The sequence below is a fragment of the Limanda limanda genome, chromosome 13, assembly GCF_963576545.1.
Source record: "Limanda limanda chromosome 13, fLimLim1.1, whole genome shotgun sequence".
In the NCBI taxonomy this organism is placed as follows: Eukaryota; Metazoa; Chordata; class Actinopteri; order Pleuronectiformes; family Pleuronectidae; genus Limanda; species Limanda limanda.
The window spans coordinates 13,963,122-13,984,929 of NC_083648.1; the positions used below are offsets into that span (position 1 = coordinate 13,963,122).

At 44.5% G+C, this 21,808-nt stretch overlaps 1 protein-coding gene across 1 annotated transcript in view; it reads left to right on the forward strand.

Annotated features, from left to right (window-relative positions):
• Positions 1-3,642: 3,642 nt before the first annotated feature.
• The window catches only part of gpc1b (glypican 1b), a 78,692-nt gene continuing 60,526 nt past the window's right edge, over positions 3,643-21,808 (forward strand). Inside the window, exon 1 of the mRNA XM_061084978.1 lies at positions 3,643-4,073. Within this exon, the coding sequence (XP_060940961.1) occupies positions 3,914-4,073 (160 nt within the window). The 5' untranslated portion in view covers positions 3,643-3,913. The remainder of the gene's footprint in view (positions 4,074-21,808) is intronic.

The following is a 21,808-nucleotide window of genomic DNA, read 5'->3' on the forward strand; positions in this document are numbered from 1 at the left end:
TTCTTCAAATAACTGTACTCATGAGTATAATGGCTAATTCTCTGTGCTGGAACATTTCAGAGCTACAGTGTGAAAAGTAGAAAAATCCCTTCTTTGCAAACTTTTCATTGGTTACCCAAGTTTACCTTCAAAGGAAGGATGAGATTCACTTTTTCTACAAAGACGTGGGATCCGAAGGATGTCTGGAGAATTGGGTTCGGACTTGCCTTTCAGATATAAAATATCCTGCTGCGTTGTTCATGTGCACATGAACAACGCAGCAGGATATTTTTTCTCTCAGACATGTTCACAACAACACAGAGGCCGGATGTAATGTAAAAATTGCACTGTGGAGTTCATGTGTTTTTTCATCGACACCAAAAGCTCTCTTGACATCTTAGTCTGAATCTTCTACATGCATTGCGTCGCTTTTTCATCCAGAGATATTCATTCTAATTTCTTGTTGAGAGGTTAAAAACGTCATTAAAACCCCCATTTGCTTATGTTGAATCCTGAGGAGAGGATCTACTGCTCTCTTCTCACGTCGGCTTCTGCAAACATTGTGCAAACTTTTTACCAGGGTGCTGGGGGGGGCAGTCAGCAGAAAGTCCATCTCAAGTGTCCATAATAAATACACATGGGAACATGATGAATACAGGCAGAGCGCTCTAATGTCACATGCGTATACATGCCAACTTTGCCTCTGCTGCATGGCACGGTTACACAACTTCAGCAGAGTGACTGCAGGGACGTAGAGACACATTTGACCAAACACACAAGCTGCAAATGAGCGAGACGCTTGACATCGCACAACCGACGTGTGATTCCCGCCTGCAGAGCTGCAGTAATGGGAAGGCGAGTGCAGCTGTTTGTCAGTTTGTGATATGTGAGAAGCCAGCCTTTTGTTTGGACTCGTCCAGTCAAGAGGAACACACTAATTATAGAGTAATGTTTCCTAATGTATTCACAGCAAAAAAAAAAAATCCCTGCCTTCATAAATGGAGTGATTCGGAGACTGCAGCAGGCCGCGGCTCTCTCCTTCCTATTTGGTCTCTCTGTTTTTTCTCTCTTTGCATCTTCACATTCGTTTGTCTGGACCCGTTGCGTGACGGCTGGTTATTTCAGGAGATTTTTTCCACGTGTCACTGTGAAAATGTGCAGTGGCATTTTAAAAAAAAAAAACCTCATCAAACCTTGGTCTGATTCAATTTCCCAGAAGACGGAGATGACTAAAGAGACTTTATTTTAAGCCAGAGAACTGTCTCTTTGTGGCTGTAACACAGGTCTAGCAGATATCTAGGTTTCTCAACACGTAACACTGCGATCCTTCCCTAAACTTCTGACTGTGCCTGTTCATACAGATGCTATATAATGAGAGGCTGTGTAAACCTTGCACTCACACAGTCAATTCAGCATTCAGACTGTAATCAGCTCACTTATTACAGCATAAGACCTTTAACCTCCATTGTTGCTTCATAAGGAGAGGGCCCTGGGTTCAAACCAGCCAGAACTGAGTGAACTCTTTCTTCTCTCATCTATTAGAGCATTAGTTGTGTGTAGACTATGGATATGCTGATGCCACGAGACACAAGGCATTTTCTACCTGCATCTGCGAGCTGGGAACCGGAAACCATTCATCCCAATAAAAACGATGAATAAACTTGGGGGAAAAAACTTCCAAATAGCGAACAAACAATTTCCTTTAGAGATTAATACAGGAAGCAGCCTGATGTAGGAAAAAAAAGCATTAAAAAAAGTGCTGGGCTTTTGTACGAATGAGACAATATGAGACAACAGAATGCAAGCATGCTACTCATCTAGGGTTGCAAAGGGGCGGAAAGTTTCCGGTAAATTTCCGAAAACTTTCCGGAAACTTTCCATGGATAGTTTAGCTCGGGAATTTTGGGAATTTTGAAAAAAAACAAATTACGCGGGGAAAATATATTAGCTTGCTGATTGAGGATTGTTCATCTGTTCATCTAGCCTATTTCCATTCATTTATCCATCAATTGTAAAATATGTTTACAGACGATTCCAATTGTTTGGCTAACTATTTATATCTCTTAATGTAGAAGCATATTACGTCAAGTGCCCAAAGTTTCCTCAGGGCTCAAATCAGCCTATGACAAAACAAAATGTTTATATTTATGTCTGTTTGACAAGGTAAATACAGTTAGTATAAATTACCCACAACATTTACAGTTTATTCCAGTTAATTCCCGTATATTCCCATATATTCCCGTTTATTCCCGTTAATTCCCGTATATTCCCGTTAATTCCCGTAAATTCCCATGGAAAGTTTCCAACTTTGAATATTCCCGGAATTTTGCAACCCTAAACTCATCGCTTGTTTTCTTTATTCAGTCGAGCATGGAGTAGGATCAGGAATAGTTCATGCTTGTGTTATTCCCAGACACGTACACAGAAAGTCACATAATGAAGGCATTCAGCAGCAGGTGACAGGTAAACCGGGAAAGGGTGCGAGGCAGGCTGTGACATGCTGGCCTCGTAATTGCACCTTGAGGAGTGATGTGATCAGTGTGCGTGCGTGTGTGTGTGTGCGTGTTGTAGAGGTGCTGTACACTCGCTTCACCTGTGATACCTGGCAGGATGGAGATCAAGCTGTCGCATTCACTCCAGCGAGGAAACCAGCTGAGCGCACGACCCGGAGAGAACCACAGGCTGCAGATGTTTCCCAAAACTGCACCAACAAATCAAAACCTGCTGATGTCTCCTGAAACATGACTGCAAATGACATTTAGATGAGGGGGGGGGGGGATAAAAACCGGAAACGACAAGAGGAGCGTGACAACTCGTGCGTCCCTCTCTCTCTCTCTCTCTCTCTCTCTCTCTCTCTCTCCCTCTCCCTCTCTCCCTCTCTATCCCTCCTTCCTCTCTCTCTCTCTCTCTCTCTCTCTCTCTCTCTCTCTCTCTCTCCCTCTCTCTCCCTCCTTCCTCTCTCTCTCTCCCCTCTCTCTCCGTCTCTATCCCTCCTTCCTCTCTCTCTCTCTCTCTCTCTCTCCCCTCTCTCTCCCTCCTTCCTCTCTCTCTCTCCCCTCTCTCTCCCTCCTTCCCCTCTCTCTCTCTCTATGTCTCTCCCTCCCCCTCTCTATCCCTCTTTCCTCTCTCTCTCTCTCTCTCTCTCTCTCTCCCTCCTTCCTCTCTCTCTCCCCTCTCACTCCCTCCTTCCTCTCTCATTCTCTCTCTCTCTCTATGTCTCTCTCTCTCCCTCTCTATCTCTCCTTTCTCTCTCTCTCTCCCCTCTCTCTCCCTACTTCATCTCTCTCTCTCTCTCTCTCTCTCTCTCTCTCTCTCTCTCTCTCTCTCTCTCTCTCTCTCTCGGCAGCGTTGGCACCGTTCACAGAAACCCTGCGCTGGGGAATGAGCTGCCTGTGCGCACTCCTCCACTCGGATCTTCTCCTCCACCCGGATCCCTCCGCTCCGTCACCCAGCCGGTAGGCGTGCGGCCACAGAACCAGGCAGCCCCAGCCACTGCTATTTGCATGACATGACTTCAGTGATTCCTGCTGTGTGAGTGCGCATAACCCAGATCTCTCTCCCCTCTCTTTAGGTGAGCCCGAGAGAGAGAGAGAGAGAGAGAGAGAGAGAGAGAGAGAGAGAGAGAGAGAGAGAGAGAGAGAGAGAGGCGTGTGTGACAGTGGATATATGAGAGAGGTGATCTGCGCGTAATCAAGACACAGTTCTTCTTGGAGGAGAGGGTTGAGGAACAACAAGAGAAGAGAAGTCCTGTCCTGTGCACTTCTCCGGACCGGGACCCCTGCGCTGTGAGGAGTCCTCTGAAGGGACAGACAGGAGGAAGCTGGTGGATACTTTACGCACACACGCCTGACACCGCGAGTCTCCTGCTCCTGCTCCAGGACCCCCCATCTAACACGGTCGGATTTGCACTTGACTTGTATCCCCACGTCTGAGGATGGATTCATTCATCGTAGCGGCTCTGGCACTGTGCTCCTTGCTGGCCCCAGCCCACGGAGACAAAGGTACCAGCAAAGCCCGGAGTTGTTCGGATATCAGGCAGTTTTACAGCGGGAAGGGATTCCGTCTGGATGGTGTCCCTCAGTCTGAGATATCAGGTGAGCTTCCTTCCACAACAACCCCGCAAATACTTCCAGAAACCACAGGCCTGGTTCCGGAGCAATGTGTGGATTTGTTTTAGATGTGCGCAATGATGTGTTAAGTGCCCAGTAAAGACGCTCACAGTTGCTTTTAAACTCATTGCCACTGAGGAGCATAATCCCAGCGCAAGTCCTACCACCAGGAATGTCGGTCTATTTCGGGGGGTCAAAGTCGCACCTGCACTGGTGGCCTGTACCATTTATAATTGTTGGTGTGTTTGCCCTGTGTGCTCAGTGTGGTGTTTAGGATGTTAGAACTTAAAATACATGAACCACAAGCATACAATTTGGGTTTTTTAAAGTTGCTGGGAGCTGATGGGATGTTAAACTTTTTGGCTACTAAACCTCATTTCATGTCACATGTTAAAGAAGGAGGAAGGGAAGCTCTGGAGATGAAACGCTGCTTTGAAAAGACATGACAGACAATGTGGCTGTTGCATCCCTGATCAAAAAAAGAAAAAACTATTCTTGCACCTTTTTGGAAACAGATGCTGGCTCAGCACTTTGCTCTCAGTTTTCCTTCTCCCAGCTTTCTCCCTTATCAGTTTGAATTAAGTTGCTTTAAAGCCCTTGAGACGTTCCCAGACCTTTCCCCCCCCCTCTCTCCAAGCTCTCTTAACATGCCTCTCATGCGGAGGACATTCTTCCTTATCGCTGGCCGGCCAGTCACTTGACCATGAGCTGTACAAATATATGATGTGGCTCACTGTGTCATTCATGGCCTGATGTCAGACAGTCACAAGCCCCGACGACAGTTCCTGGAAGATTACATGTGCGCCTCTCCTGGAATTTGGTGCAGCGCTTTTCACACATGAACAAAGAGACGCACACACTAAGGGTTTACCGCAATTTCAGGTTGCACAGTTACCGTAGCGTACATGCATGGACAAGACGGGAGACTGTGACCCAGCATGTTTCCATAACTACTTTTCTGTATGCTCATAATTCCAAGGAGCGATAACTTGATATGGAACTCATTCGGTTGGGTTTTTTTATTCACTGAACTGTGAATGCAATGAACTAGTTTCCAAACAGAGAATAGAAAGTATAGAGCACTAATAGTTGAAGACTTTTAGCAACAAGAAATGAGAGTGGAATCTGAATGTTTCTTATACTGCATGCTGCATTCATCCGAAATCTGATAACGTACTATTCCCACAAACCCTCCTCTGGACTCTGCATAAGCCACATCCGCTGTATCACACGATTCGTTTTTTCACAGAGTGCTGCACTACACCGTGACAGTAGATAAACTCTTCCTTCCCGCGAAGACGGCCATGTTTATTGGTTAGCCCGGGTGGAATGGGACTGAGATGTGCAAGGGGTGACTTTACGCTGCATCCGCCGAAAAGGTCACACAGTCAGGATGGTCTTAAAGTAGGAACTGCTCTATTTCTATTTCCGCAGAAAGCGCCTTGACGGAAATAGTAATGTGCAGTGGGTTTTGCTTCGAACATTTAAGCCGTTTTCAGACATGACCTGCGGGTGAAGTCCAGAGAATAAGGTCGGGAGTTTACCCAGAGTTTTGCCTTTCACACGTGCACAACCCAGCTGGAGGTTCTCTGCACAGACGTGTTCACAACACAACAAATCCTCTGCATTATTCCGGCGAGAGGTGGAGCAGCCGGGTGCAGCCGGGTTCACTTTTGTGTCGGTCACGTGTTAGAATCGGATTCTCCTGGCTTTCTGCAGACTTTACACTCGGAGGCCAACTCTCTTACTCTCTGACATTGGCGGGTTCAACCATTCACGTCCTCCGGAGAAAATACGGAGGATCTGCGGAGTTCAGTGCATGTCTGAACGCAGCTTTTGATGTGTTGCTGTTGATTTGTTCTCTAATATTCTTGAGCGGGATGAACGGAGCATTAAGAGCACAGAAGATCCTTCCTCTCGATTACACTGGTAGGATGGGAGAGATTTGAGGGAGGGGCGGTAATGTGATGAAACAGTTTGCCCATGTCGTCACCCCCGTACATCATCAGGTAGTGACGGCCAAGTCAGAAAGGGACACTTCTAATTTCACTGATTGACCATCCTGGATAAATCATTTGACAGAATTAACGCCAGTGCCCTGGCCCCTTAGAAAACTCCCTTTTTCTTCCAAATGTCTGCGATCCATAACGCTTTAAAGAGCATATCTGTCTTGTCGTGACACTACCGATTCCTCTTGTTCCAATCAATGGCGTGGAGCTTACTTAAGGCGTTATGTATTGACACAAGTCTGAGATGCATTCTCCGTAAGAGGGAAAATAATGGAGTGGAAACTGAAGGTGGAGGAGGAGATAGATAAAGGAATGGCAGAAATGAGAGATGAGAAAGAGGTAGACATATAGAGAGACGGCGAGACGGGGAGACTTGGGTTTGTACATCAACTATATTTCTCCGGTGTCCCTGTCTCTTGGCTGTCGAGCATAAATAACAGTCTGGCATATTAAACACCTCAGTAAAATATGAACGCTTTCATTTAGGCCTCCAAATTATGGAGCCACCAAAACGTCGTGATTGAACCCTGACATTCAGAGAGGGATGTTTCCTGATGTGACACCGGGGCTTGATCAACCTAATGTTTTGGCCGTCCCGACTCAAGGTCACATGCTAAGTACATCACCCAGGTTCAGTCTGGGAGGACGATGAGAGACGACTGCAAACCCAGCTCTGGAAATGATTTCTGCTCTCCAATCCTTTTTTTCTCAGTGCCACTGCACAAGGAAAAACTCCTGGGCACACTTCAATTTCAGATGCACCAAATGTGTATAGTCAAACCCAGAAGCAGATCTAATAAAATTTGAACAAGGTCTGCAGGCAATATAACCAGGAAAGGGTAAAAGGAAAAGCGTGTTCCTCTAACCCAGTGCCATTTCATTATTTTTTATTAAATTCAGAGATTATTTGGTTAAAAGATATTGTTTTGCTTTCATACCTTCAATTATTTAGATGTGAAACAGGTTCCTTTCTCGACGTCTGAAGCAGACAAAGTCAGAAGTGTCCAACATCCCTGTCCCATAACACAGTGTGGGTCTGATTATGCTCAGTCAGCGGTGAAAGAAGATTCCTAGATATTGCTCTCACATCGATACGCCTCACATAGCAACTTGGATTGTCCCCTATTCTTAAATAACAGAAGAAAGAAACTATTGAGTTAAGGGTGCTTTTCGTTATCATTGTGTTTGAGCAGCGTTCACCGGACCGTGAGAACAGTATCAGACGAGCAAAAGCAAATCATCACAAATAAACTCAAATAAGTGTGATGATTATAATTGAAAACTCTTCGGTATAATCAGTTATTTCTGATGGTGTTTTCCAAAAAAAATGGATGATTGACTTTTACAAGGCTCATCTGTCTCCTCCCTGCTCGGCCCCCTCCCTGTCCCACCCCATCATTACAGTCCCGATGACTTATCTTTTCGTATTTCAGGGGGATGACATTCTTCATCTCTCCTTTTTCCTCCCTCTCTCTCTCTCTCTCTCTCATCGGCTCTTAAAGAGAGAGGCGCCAGACGCTCTTTGAAAGCAGCTGGCAGCCAACGAGTGCTGGATGCTGAATGTCATATAAGCCCGTACAAAGGGACGAGCTGCATGAGACATCTGCAGGAAGGCTGGTAGCATTTTTGGTATGGCACTGGCTTTCCCATGCTGTATTTGTGTTGTTGTTGATTGCCGGTTGCTACAGGCCGACTGCGAGTCGCTCGCCGCTCTGAAGTGTCATCTCTAACCAGTGTTTGGGTAATGATACACTGGGGTTGCAGCTTACCAGGCCTGCTAGGAACTGTTGTTGACTAAAGACCGGCTTGTGGCTGGAAAAAAATGGACTGATCAGCATGTCAGCCCACAGTGAACAGTATGGGAATGTTTTGAACTCAGGCACTTGGTCGAGCATTTAGCCATAGGGTCTTGAAATGTGCAGCTAAAACCGCATCATGGGATTTCACGCAGCGGGCGGAGGATCTCCCCCTGTAAGCCTCACCTCTCGGAACCGGGGGTAATGATAAGATAATGACTGCTGCTGTGCTCGCTGCCCCCTGCACCACTTTCCAGCCAGAGGTTAAATGGAGATGGGAGTCGGCTGCCAGCAGAAAGCAGAGCTGGTTACCCAGAGTCAACATCAAAACAACAGGAATGAAAGGGTCATTTAATACATTGTACTGTATTAAGGTAAAAGGTCACTTTTTATTTTGTCCTCATACAGTAAGAACACAACTTTAGGAATCTGCAGAGTAGAGTAACTCATCTGTAAATCCACCACCAGTTAGCTCAAGATCCTCCAGCTCCTCTGCTCCTCTATGAAACTGCTTGACATGTGATGGTGTCCTTCTCATGTCCCTTCATCTCATGCCAGAATGTACAAATATACTCACACTATTATAATAATTGGGACACCATCACCCCATTTTTTTCATTATCAGCATGGAGACTTAACCTTGTCACAGTTAAGTAACATAAATGGCACCATGGGTTCTCAGAAAATTGTATCTAAGTGTAAGCGATATTAGGCCCCTTGGATGCATACTTTGATGGCCGGACTACAAGGTTCTTCTTGCCAACCTGATCAAATCATCGGTTTTCAAACATTGTTAAGCTAGACAGTTTTTAATGTGGCATATAAATCAAAAGCATTTAAGAGATGGACTCTTAAGGATTAAAGCATGAATCACGCTGACTGCCTGAGTCATGAGTTTGGCTGTGGTTCGTTCAAAATTAATTGGCAGTTACATCTTAAGTTACATCATTAGAGGAGAGATTAGAGACAGTGTTGTCCACTAATGGCATTTGTCACCAGACTCCTTTAACCACTTTGTCTCATGGGTGACAAATGTTGGAAAAACTGAGCTTCTCTCCGCGGTGTCAGCAGCGTTGCCCCTGGAGCACGAGGTCGGACTTTCCCTCCGCTGGCCCACCTCTCTGTGTGTCTCAATCGCAGCAGCTGGTTCGGATACACTTTCTCTGTAAGTGATTATTCTACCAGTAAATATCGCTCGAAATCACAGCCCAGTTGTTGTCTGGAACTGATGTGCGTGGATTTTGTCAAACCACATTGTTGTGATAAAATCCGGATTTTAACGGTGCAGAGCAGAAGCTGGAAATGGCCTGGGAGTGACTTCCAGTTAGGGCTGTCATAAAAAAACAAAAACACAACAACTTTATTGCCTTGTTGGATGCAAATCCTACCTCCTTTTCTGTACTCGTGTAACTAAAAGTTAATCTTTCTGTGGTGGGATCAATAAATATTATCTTATCTTAACTTAACTTATATTATCTCATCTTAACTTATCTTATCGTATTTTATCTTATCTTAAACCAATCGCTTGATTGTGAGTAAAACAAGCTGCACTCTATGTGGAAGCCTTATTAATTTTAATAAACTATGAATAAACATGAAAAGCTAGTGTATATGGTGGGTTTGACACAATTGAACCAAATAATTAGACTGAACATATTTAAATATGCCAATGAGCTCTGAAAACCTCAGGTGTGAAACACGAGGTGACGCCTGCAGCAGCGAAAGGTTAAATAGACACAAACAAAACAAGGAATTCTCCGTCGTGTTAAGGGAGCTGCAATAATTTAGTTAGCGAGCAAAACAGCAATATTACACCGATGTCAACACATGCATCCAACTATGTAGTTTATTTGTGAATTCAGAAAGTTAATGGGACAGACCAAACTTTACTGTAAATCCTATGTGTGTTAAGATATGTGAACAGCGTTGTCATATCTGGACTGTGGTGTAATCTCCATCCCATTAACACCCGGGCTGATGTGCTGCTCTCTCTCCACGCGGCTGGTAACTAATTGATCGCGTTGAATTACATATTGCCGCCTTGTGAATGGAACTCATTAACGGACTTGGAGATAAGAGCGCCGGGGCTTATTTGAAGGTGAATATCAGCATCTGTTGGTCTTCCTCTTCACACAGATTAAAGCCAAAGCAACAGTTGCCTCCGTATCACACAGAGCAGCCTGGTAACTCGGCCGCACAAGCGCGTGAATCCCTGCATCTGGACTCCTGTCTGTTCCTGTTTATGTGCATCCGCGCGGGCGTGTGTGTGTGTGTGTGTGTGTGTTCTTTTTTTTTCAGCGTGCATGTGCGTCTTTGTGTACGTGTGTTTGCCTACCAACTGAATATGCTGGAGTTGTTAAAGTGCTGAAGTCAGTAAGAAGCCTCTTGAAGCATTAAGCCATAATGGGCTGCAGGGAGCATGAAACAGACCACAGTGTGTTTGATGTTCACCATGGAGAGAGGGGGGGGGGGGGGGCGACAGAGAGGGCTGATGGACTGCTGACTTGGGCTGCCCTGGTCTGCTTGGTATTGCTCGGCGCTGCTCTGCTCTCTGACAGGGTTCGTACGGGGCAGGAACTACACAAAGAGGAAGAAGAAAAAGAGAAAATGCTTAGAATAAAATCGCTCCGTTCTAAAAGCGTGTCCTCGGCTGCTTGGCCTTGTGCAACTCAGTTCCTTCTCGGGCCTGTTAACGTGGGGGACAGTCTGTCCAAACATGTTTAGCTGCTGTGAACTCTCCCTAACGTGAGAACACTTTGCACAGATTGCACACTTACCTGTTTTCTTTGTATAAAGCGCACACCAGTAGTCATACTAAGGTGCAACATGATTGGACTAACAATTTTCCATTTTCCATTTCCTGTGACAAACGCAGCATTATAAAGTAATCAAATGCTGGGAATTTGACACTGGGAGCATTATCGTTTTTTTTCTATTTGCTCGGACCAATTTACCCAGCAATTACCCGAGTGACTAAAAGGTAGGAAATTGAGGTGTGCGAGTGGCCACATGAATATGATGCACTACCTCAGCGAGTATCAGCTGTCTGTCCTCGGACCAGCGTGCGCTTGAGCTGCTGTCCCCCCCCTCTCTCTCTCACTCCTCCTCCTCTCCTGCTCCTCTTGTCTTTCCCTCCCTGTCACCTGCCTAATGGCGGAGTTGGAGTTCACACGTACAGCCCTCCCTTGGCAAGCGTACACAGACACACAGATGACAGCAAGGGCCAATCTTTCTTTGTCACAACAGGGGGGTTGCAATGTCATTGCAACAGGCGCATGTGTGTGTGTGTGTGTGTGTGTGTGTGTGTGTGTGTGTGTGTGTGTTCCTTCCCTCTGCGGGCTGCAGTGTGTTGGTGTTTGACTCCTCTTTTGTCTTCAGAGGAATTGGATGTGTCAAAAGGAGAGTTATTCCCTCGTCAAAGCCTCTTCCCTGTCTCCGGTCGTGTGGGGATGTTGTGTGCATATGTGTGTGTGTGTGTGTGTGTGTGTGTGTGTGTGTGTGCGTGTGCCCATGGGTGAATGAGAGAGTCTCCTTCTGTGTGTGTGTGTGGCACATATGCGTGTTCTCTGCGTGACTTTTAAAGCCATTGTGGCGACATCATTAAACTGCTTCCTCTCCATTTGTTGTCCCCGTGCGTGAAGCAAGCGTGTGTTAGATTGCTGACATATTTGTGTTGCCCCTTTGTCGGGTTATATATGTACGTGTGTATGTTTGTCATGCCAAGTTGTTATGGTTCATATCCCCTCCAGCGGTGGCTTCTGTAGACAAGGTGAGTATTTGAAGTGACAAGGAAACTGGCTTCAGCTCTCAGCGTGGCATCCCTTCTGCTCCGGCTCCCTCTCCTCTCGCCCTCCCACTGCTTGGCAGATGGTGCAGACCCAAACCGGGGCACCCACTACCAAAATAAGTGAGAGCACGCAGGATGAATTTTCAAGGGTGACGCCCTACACCAACGCACACACACGCACACACACACACTGTCTGCAGCTGTGGACCAAAGTATTTGTTGGGAGACTTTCGTTCGTTGGCAAAGACGCCGCCTGGAGGGGAAATCCTGTGGCTATGGCGCTATGGCAACAAATTCAGCAGGATCACAGGAGTGGACAAACACAAAAATGTAGGAAAAAGGACAGAAGGAGTGATGGAAAAATAATGTAATTGGTGTGTCGGAACACTGTGTAACACCACAACCTTCCCTTCCATCATCTGTTTTCTTGTTGGTGCCCGACACCGATGCAGCTTCATCAGTGCAACGTGTAACAAGTGTGTGTCTCAGAGCAGATGGTTGGACGGGAGATAAGAGTGAGCAGCCATAAAACTATCTTGGCCTGTTGTTTTGGCTTGACTGGTAGACACGGTATCTTGTTTCCCTGTCAATATTTTACCCACAATTCAATCACTGTTTTCATTGCATGCGACTGAAAGGCAAAGGGAACATTCCTGTGCTTCTCGTCCAGACATTTTTTTTTCGTTCGGTCACTGAAGCAAAAAGAAGTAACTCTACGGAGTTGGGTCTGGAGGCTTGGTCACATGTAGAGCAAGCAGCGGTGGATTGTCCATTTCATTCCAAACGTGTTTACAAGAACAGGACAACATCTGGAACAATCAGGTGGGTGGGGGGGTTCTCACATACAGAGCTGAGTTAAGTACATGTCTCAAAGGAGCACGGCAGTTGTTAGAGTGTGTGGGGGTGGGTTCACTTGATTCACCACCTGTGGGACACACACCTCTACAAATTCAGGCAGACCAGTCATGGGTTTGATTAGCTTCTCTCCCATATTTTCCGCATTTTTCGCCCTGGAAGTTACAGTTGATAGATTCCTCTACAGCTCCGTGTAAATCACTGCCTGCTGTTTCAAATGCTTTTCTGATGTCAGTGGATCTTTTCGATAGCACCAACTGACCTCTATACTAATCGCTATTAATCTCCCAGTGTTGTCTTCATGATGTCAATAGCCATAAATGACAAATTCTGGCCGAGTCCTGCCTTGTCCTTCCAAAAAAAAAAAAAAAGTTCAGGCAACTGATGATAAAACTTGTCTTTCTTTTTCATCAGCACTTCTCGGACATGTTGTTTCATTCACGAGATAAAATCATCGCCCGATGAAACTGATTAAAAGCTAATTTATGCCAAAGAGGCCAAACTTGCTGTTCGTACATGTGCCCTTGCAAAGCACTAGCATATAGATGTAATTTCTTATCAACTCTTATAGGATCATCTCAGAAAATTCTACTACTTTTGAAATGTCTACCTCGTGTCTCATGGTTGTTTAACTTGAACTAATGGCCACACTACCCCCCCCTTAAAAAAAAATAACAGAGAGGTTGAGAGATCACAGAGGTGTGGCCATAAAGTAGCCCACTATTTTTTGACTCAGTACTAAAATAATTACCTTTTACAACAGTTTAATACACAGGCTGATTAGCCAGTAGCAGTTTTATACAAGTTTCACTGAACATTTTTTGACAAAGCTTTACACGTCCCCTGTGATCCTCTTCCCTCCACGCTGCTGGGCTCCTCTGACCCCGGGGCATTACGACTCGAAAAAATGCTTTGTCATGTTCTCGGCTGTGTGAAATTGTTTGTGTGGAACGAACACACTGTCTTTTGTGAGGCCCAGTCACTCTTTTTGAGCTCTCCCTCCAGTTCTTGATACTCAATCTAATTGCAAAAATAGATTGAGATTCTCTCTGATGGAGAAAGCCCAGAGGCTCCTATCTCCAAATATATAAAAAAAAGAGGAAATAGGAATTGAATAGATGAGAGATGGGGTTTGTATAATAAAAGATAGGACTAGGTGATAAAAATCAGTGAGGTGTCGTCTCGCCGGTGAATGCCTGTGTCCAGCACCTCTGCGCTCGAGCACCTGCCACACACAATACAGATTTAATAAAGATAGGACACACAGATGCAACAGTACACACAACTCCCAACTACACACCTCCCTTTGATAAGCAGTCCTGTTTGCTGCGTTCTGTTCCACTGTGGCCCTTTTCTTCCACACGGACTGGAGGTTGTTATTGAAATACCACGGAGGTAGCTGGACTGCGAGTTATCTGACTGTTAGCATATGTGTTTCTGCATGTGTGTGAAGCAGATATTCCCAGGTGCTCACGGACTTGTGAATATCGTCTTTGTCTCCAGTTTCCTCTCCTCTCCCCTGAGGTGTAAATATTATTCTCTATAATCTCTTCCCAACTATAGAAGCATGTTCCCATACTTTGTATGCAGAGGAGTCGCCACTTTCTCCCAGGGCTATGTCAAATCTCACTGGCTCTGACACTTCTGTCTTTGGCTTTTTAAATTGGTCATTTGGGCGGATTTGGTTTTTAGCTGCTCTAGGCAAGTGGCTGCAAACTACAGCAATATTTTTTGCTTTATTGTGACTCGGTGAAGATTCTCTCTCATCGAGATAAACAGTTTCACACTGGTTTCCATTATCGTGATTATTTTCTTCCCTCTTTTCCCCTCTCGCAAAGTTGTTCCTGCCTTTGAGGCTTCCTCTCTCTCTCTCTCTTTTCCCTGTATCTGCTCCTGCAGAAGAAGTTGTGAATTCATTTATCTTTCACATGAAATTTACTGCATGCTCACAGATGCTCTCCAGAAAAACATGGCTAGTTTGTTTCCGGCGATTTTTACGACTCCATTTTTTTGTGATCTAGTTTTACCATGCATTTTATAGTCTGAACATTGAGGCCATATGTTTCAAGGGTGTAATTCCCAAATCCAGGGAAATCATCGTTGTCAGTTGAACGTTTCATGCACCGTAGGAGACCAACATCCTCTGGGCTCTGGGAATAAGACGCGGTAATTCTTAAAGTGTTCCCCCTGTAAAAGCAATACTTAATGTGATTTATGAATTCTGCAAAAAATCCTGTTGTTCTTTTTATTTTATTTTTAAAATATGTTTTCTCACACTCGCTTTAATCGTCTCCCATTTTCCTCCTCTCTGAGTTTGAAGGTAATTACAGTGAAATCTGCATGTTGTTTTATTGGCCTTCCTGAAGCCCTGCGAGCACAGTTATCCACACTTTAGCGCTTTGTGATACTGCCGCATGTCTTCCTTTCCATCTGGTACAATTTCGGGGGTCTACGCTTAAACAGAGACGCCTGGTCCCCCTTAAACATTAGTTATTCCTGCAACCAGAACGCCCAAATGAGTTGTTCTCGCTGTGCACCGCAGTCCCTTTATGTCCAACTCTCCCAGTTTGTGGTGAAGCAGCTTCCACCCGTCCTCCCTGAGTCCACCCCAGCTCTCGTCTCCTGCTGGATTTTGTGCTTCAGAAGCACATTTTTTCCGTAATTAGATAGTGAGATATGGTTTTGTTAGTGACATCATCTCTCAAGCGTTATTTGTGGCTGAGGAAAGCCCCTGTAGTTCACAGCGGTTTGCTTATTTGGCTTGACCATGCAGGGCTATTTACAACGTGGAGTTAGAGGGACTCTGAAAATGGAGGAGTGGGAATGACCAGAGGATTACGGAGGATTTATGTGAAGTGGGGGTGAAATATGTAAAGCTCATAATTAGAAGGAATACAGGGTGTAATTACTATCAATTGTCATCCTGTTTGTGAGGACATGATGATCTTTTTATTAACTAAATCCTTTTCCACATTTCCTACTTTCTCTACCCTTTCCGTCCTTCCCCCTGTTTCCCCCGATTTAAATTCTCTGTCTGTACTTGAAGTCCCTTTTGTGTCTGTTTGAAGGGAAAGTGTTCGGGAATTATCTCAAAGACATTGCCTCTGTACAACTGCATTCAGATGTGCCCTGAATTCTGAATATTTTTCCGGTAACTTTCTGTAGGGGCCATAAGTGAGAACGCATTCATCCGAGTCTGTTGCCCCAGACATTTTGCTGAACTTTTCCTACCAGCCCCCTCATTAATGGACCGGAAAATGTTCGAGTGAGCTCACGTGGAAATACAACAGGGAAATGTCTGGATTTGGAAAGAGAACGAGAATCAAGAGCGTTCGGTTATAGAGGCCGATGTCGGTGTTGGTGTGATGTAAACCACAACACGTGATTTTTGCAGTGCGTACTTGAGCATCTGACCGTGACAATCTCCTGCTGTGGTATTCACGGGTAAAAAGCCCAGAAGATATCCAGATCCAATTTTAAGGAGCTCATGTCTGAGATCGGCTTACATCATGTTCTCTGAATACATCTGGAATTTGAGCTCAATAACAGCAAGGAACTGTCACTCTGTGCACCTGAAAAGATGCACAAATATTGGAAGGAAAGTGGAATAATCATGTGGAAATGTGAGTCATTCTCAGTATTTGCAAGGCTAATTTTGATTTTCTGAAATGTGTCTGGTTTTACATTTACACTTATTCCCTGAACTTTTCCCACGTGTTTGCAAAGGACTATTAAAAGCTCAAGCTTAAAACCTCACAAAGAAATGATCAATGTGAGTTATTCTTCTATCGTGCAAGAGCTCTGGGGAGTGTTGCTAGTGAACAAATATACCTTTATACACTTGTCCCCTTATTCAGTTGCTCCCAGGAGGGGATGGCAGGCAGCGAGCTAATGAACTTGAAATGACAATGACATATTTAGCTTGCAGTTCTTCCACTCAGCCGTAACAGAGGGCATTTTAGTTGGGCCCGCTCGTCACTGTTTCGCTCGTCTCATTATTTGCTATCCCTCCAATGCACCCGCACTATTTTCATCTCTTCTTCTTCCCCTGCAGAGTCTTCTCTCATAAATATTTTACATCTTCCAAATGAACTCTGTCAACCCAGGCTTAGCGCATGGCTGGCTGCCTTGTGTGTTTCTAATGTGGGTAATGTGTTTATCTATAGTGTGTGTGTGTGTGTGTGTTTGAGTGTCTATTTAACTAAACACTGTGTAAAAATGTGTTTCATCTGTGCGAGTGTCTTGCTGCGTTGCTCTAATACACGACTGTTTCTGCGCACATATTTTGATCAACACACACATAGGATGTGTTTAACATAATGTTTCAATTTGTTTGCTGGATTGTTACTACATAAGACAAGGTGCATACAAACTTGATATTTACAGCAGCAATCGGCTGGCTTGTGTAGGATCACAAGTAGTAAATATTGTGCTTATTAGGTTCATATACTGGGATCTGTCAATCATATATTATTATAATGCTTTTTCCTTAAAATAGCTGGATAAGTGCTTCATTCATAGGCAGCTTGAAAGTAGCTGGGGAAAAAGACAAAATATTTTTACCATGCAATGTTCCCCACTTCACTCTGTTTGAGACCTAAACTCTTCAGCCCACTAGGCAAATATCGCCCACGGAAACTCGCAGCTTGTTCAACACAAAGCAGTGTTGATTTGTTGTCATTATATTGTTTTTACCCCCTAAACATTATGAAATAGCCTGGCACTCAGAACAGCATACACCTCCGCTAAGGCCCCAAAGTCCCTTTGAATTCAATCAAGCTGCATCAAATTTCGGACACAAATCTTTCAGTCTGCTTAATATTACTGATCCACAAAATGATTCCCTGGGAAAATGGGGAAAACACCCTATTTTGTAATGTAAAAGAATTGACAAAAAAATCCTCGATCTGAGCAGATTCGCCCCAAAATTGAATGACTTCTCCCCTGACTATGACCACTTCCTTCCCCCGAGTTTCGTGAATTGTGACCATCCATTCATTTGTTGTAAGTGTGATCTTGCTATACACAAAAACAACCAACAAATAGACAGACAGGAGTGAAAACAGAACCTTCCTGGCAGATGTAGCAATAAGTCTTAGCAACTCATGCACCTGGTGACTCAATAAGTACAACATTTTGCAGCAATATTGAGCTGCAATCATTTCCTCCACAGTGTCCTATTAGGAGGAGTTTCTGGAAGGGATGCTTGGCGATCAAATGTGCAACGCTCTGTGTTTATGTCGTACACATTTTGTATCCATCGATGTTGGCCCCACACCAGATGATAACTGGGTAATTTTTGGTCCCATTCGCTTCCTTCCACAATCGCTGGGCGTGTTCCAGGGGCTGGTCTGAAGCGATTATCTGCCAAAGTGATCCTGTAGTGTCGATCTATAAAGTCACAGGTATACTCTTGTTGTTATTGACTACATTGAGGTCTCTTCTGTTTTACTTGAAATCCTGTAGCTTGAAAGGAACAGCGATGGAATTCTGATCAGAAATCCTCACCAATAGGATGTTGCTTCAGTAACAGTAACTGTTTTAAAAGCCCAGATCACATTAACATTAAATTGAAAGATGTCTCTATCGCTGTGGAAGGGGTCAGAGGATGTATTGACATGAATCGTTTCTAATGATCAGAGGCTGCACAAAACTGAATAATATTTCCAACTCGTCTCCAAATTGAGCTTCAAAATGTATCACCCAAAATGATTCCAACTTTACTGCAGCCTTGGCTTCGTCCACAGTTTTCTTGTATTACATTTTGCTGTGAAAAGCAAAGGACACACAAGCATAAACAGCTGATTCAAATTTGTCGTGCTTTTTTGACGAAATGCCGAGTTTTTAATCAGCTGTGCTTTCCAACGTCTAAAACCGTGAGACAGTAAATCTGACAATATGTTTGTGGTCTTTAGTTAGCTAAGATTTGTTAATCATCTAGTGTGCTTTTCTTGGTTTTTGTAAAAGTAAGCTTTGTCTGAGAGTCTGAGAGTCTGAGATCCCCTTCTTCTCCTTTCCTCCATTCTTCCTGTGAATGTCTCGGTGGGGCTCTGGTTTGAACTAAAAGCCATCTCTGTAAATCTTTCATGCTCTCGCCACTAACCTGCTGAGATAAAGACAGAGGGAGAGATGAAGCATAGGGCTCATAGAGCTAAAGTAACTTTTTTAACCACTTTCAATTTCTACCTGTATTTCTTTCTTCTGTTTTTTTTTCTCAGCATAATTACTTTTTGATGAGTTCCTACCAAACAGCACATCAGGATACATTAAGGTTGATCTTTACTCCTAGATCTATTTGTGTATTTCTTTGTTTCTCCTCTGACATGACTTCTATTAGACCTTAGATCTACAAGATGTGAATAAATGGCGTCCTCCAGCTGTGAAGAAGTAGCAACCCTGTCTGTCACCTGTTCTCCAGCGCGCCCCTGCAACCCAGCAAACCCCAGCAGCAGCTGCGGGTCCAGCCCGGGGGGGCCAGGACATCACTCAGTCAAACTGAATCACAAATCCTTTCGGGCAGGGGCGACTGGGAGCCTCAGGATGAATCATGACTCCAGTCTGTTGTGTGACGTCTGTTGATAAATGACCAGGGCCCAGTGGACTGGATGGAGTGAAGGAAAGAAGGTAGTGTGGGTCTCTTCAAAGGAGGATTGTATTATACCTCCACACTGGGGACAGCCGGTGTTCTCAGGTTGTCCGTCTTTCCGTGTGTTCTGTTCCTGTGAACACGATATCTCAAGAGTTCCTAGGGAGGATATCTTCAAAATTGGTATAAATTATGACAGCTCAAATTTGAACTGATTTTGATGTTCGCGGGTTAAAAGGTCAAGGTCACTGTAACCTTGCAAAACACGTCCTTTTGCCTCGTGAATGTGTTATTCTAAGAATGACGAGAGACAACTCTTTACAATCCGGCACAAATGTTCACGTAGACTCAGGAATTAGTTGATTTCAATTTGGGTGATCAAATGTCAAATCTCAAGGTCCTGGTGGCCTCACAAAACATGAAGTAAGTGTCTCATAAACTCTAGAGCAAACCAAAAAATACAAAAAATGTGAACTACACGTACTCTACGTGTCCTGAAAACTTCTGTGTTGGTGTTGATTGTTAATGTATAAAATGAGCGCAGATAATACAACACGGAATGTAAAGGAATTTCGAAAGCTCGTGGAAGCACACTGTGGTGAAAGTATTAACCTAATTAACCCATCATGAGCAAATCAAGTGGGTTGGAGGTTATAAATGTCGGTTTCTATACATTTTCAGTTAATTGCTCAGGCCTATCAGAAATGAATGGTATTTAGAAAACTTTTACCCATGGAATAGAAGCGAGGAAAGTAAAGGACAGTAGCATATAACCTACTTCCCCTGTCTTTGGTTGTGGCTAATTGAGTCCTACAATGCGGTGGCACCACAAAAATAAAACCATCAAGCCTTTGCTGTTCCATACTGGGCTGATCTGTCAGGAGGGTTGTGCACTCACTCGGGTGAACTCCCACTTTCACAGCCCTCCTCTTCTCAAACGTTCAGTCCCTGTTTTCAGGCTCGTTCGAGACTTGAATCCCGTCTTTTTCTTTTTACCCTCGAGCTCCAGCATTCTTCACCTTCCCTCAGTTCTTCTGTCTTTCTTCACATCTCTCTTGGCTTAGTTCCCGTGATCAGGCGCAGCTGCCGTGCTCATCGCAAAGCCCCTCTCTCTTCACATTGTTATATAAAGTGACGCTCTATCTTTCTCAGGCCTTGGCTGTGTTGATTTTGGGTGACGTCAACAACTGTTGTTTGTGCTTTGGACACAGAGTTGATTCTGCTGTCTGTGTGTGTGTGTGTGTGTGTGTGTGTGTGTGTGTGTGTGTGTGTGTTTGTTTATTTGAGTATGCATCAGTGAAGCGCAGTTGTTAAATTAAAATCAATCTCAAACGACTTCTCCAAACACATCTCTTCCCTAAATTATTTACACCAGACGTGATCATTATCTTTCATGCTTTGACGGGCCGATAATATCGAGATTCCTATTAACGACAGAGTATGCTGGTCGGCAGAGGAGGAGAGTAATAGATGTCACTGGCAGCGATGCCCTGCTCACTGCTCCTGAATCAGTCTGCAGCCGGGGGGGTGTACCTGAAGGGTACAGAGGCAGACTGGGCTGTGACATTGAGCTGATGGGAACCTAAATCATTCACCACTGCTGTAATCTGCTGCTGGCTGGGACAGAAAAGAGCTGAGAGATGAGGTCAAAGGTCAACATCTATTCTGTTTCTGTATAGCATCTCAGTACCGGGCTGCCATAGCACGGAAACCTTAACCTGAGTTCTCTCATAGCTTGTCAGATTGACTTCAAATGTTCACAGTTTAATGTATGTAAGTAAGGATGCTTTTCATTATCAATTATCTTTTGTTTAATACCTCCACCAGGGGGTTAGGTTTTCACCTTCAAATTGTTTGTTGGTCTGTTATTTATCAGGATTACGAAAAAAACAACTCTGTCGGGAAATATTTGCTGATCAATGATTTATTTTGATACTTTTTCTCACAAGTGAAGAATGAACAAATACTAGAACCACAATGGCACTAAATGAGCCCATAATAGTCCCCAAATGAAACCACCTGTAAATTCACTAAATTCAGATTTTTATTTGGATCTGAACTAAATCATACAGACTCAGGATATCAGTGTGCTAAACACGGCAGATTCTTTTTTAATCAAGATTCATAAATGATTCTCTGAGAAATAAAAAAAAAATTGCGATGCTTGAAAATGCCAGATATTGGTGGGCTCTTTCCTGACTCACACCACATCCTTCCACCAAGTCTCCTGGTAATCCGTCCAGTGGTTGCTGTGTAACCCTAATAACTAACAGACAACAAACAAGGATCCGCAGCATCAAAACGTATTGACATGCTGGCCTGACACATGGACCCAACATGGAGACAAATGTGTGGACTCATTCGGCACAAATACCACTTTAGATTCTGGTTGCAATCCACATGCTTCCTTCACAGTGGATGGGCAGCTTCACTAGAATAGATGCTAACTGCTTCTCAGACAACCCTCCGAGGACACCGCTCCATCGTGACAGGAAACCACTCCAGTCCTGAAGATGAGGTGCTTTCACTGTCAAGCTGCAATACCCCCCCTCCCCCCAACCCCCCACCCGCGCTTTCACCATATTGTTACCTTCGCTGAAAGCACTCTCCCAGTTCACTCCTCTCTCACCCAGGCATGGAGCGTTATTCCATGTGGCAGCCCACCAGCGTCTCTGTAGCTAAACGAC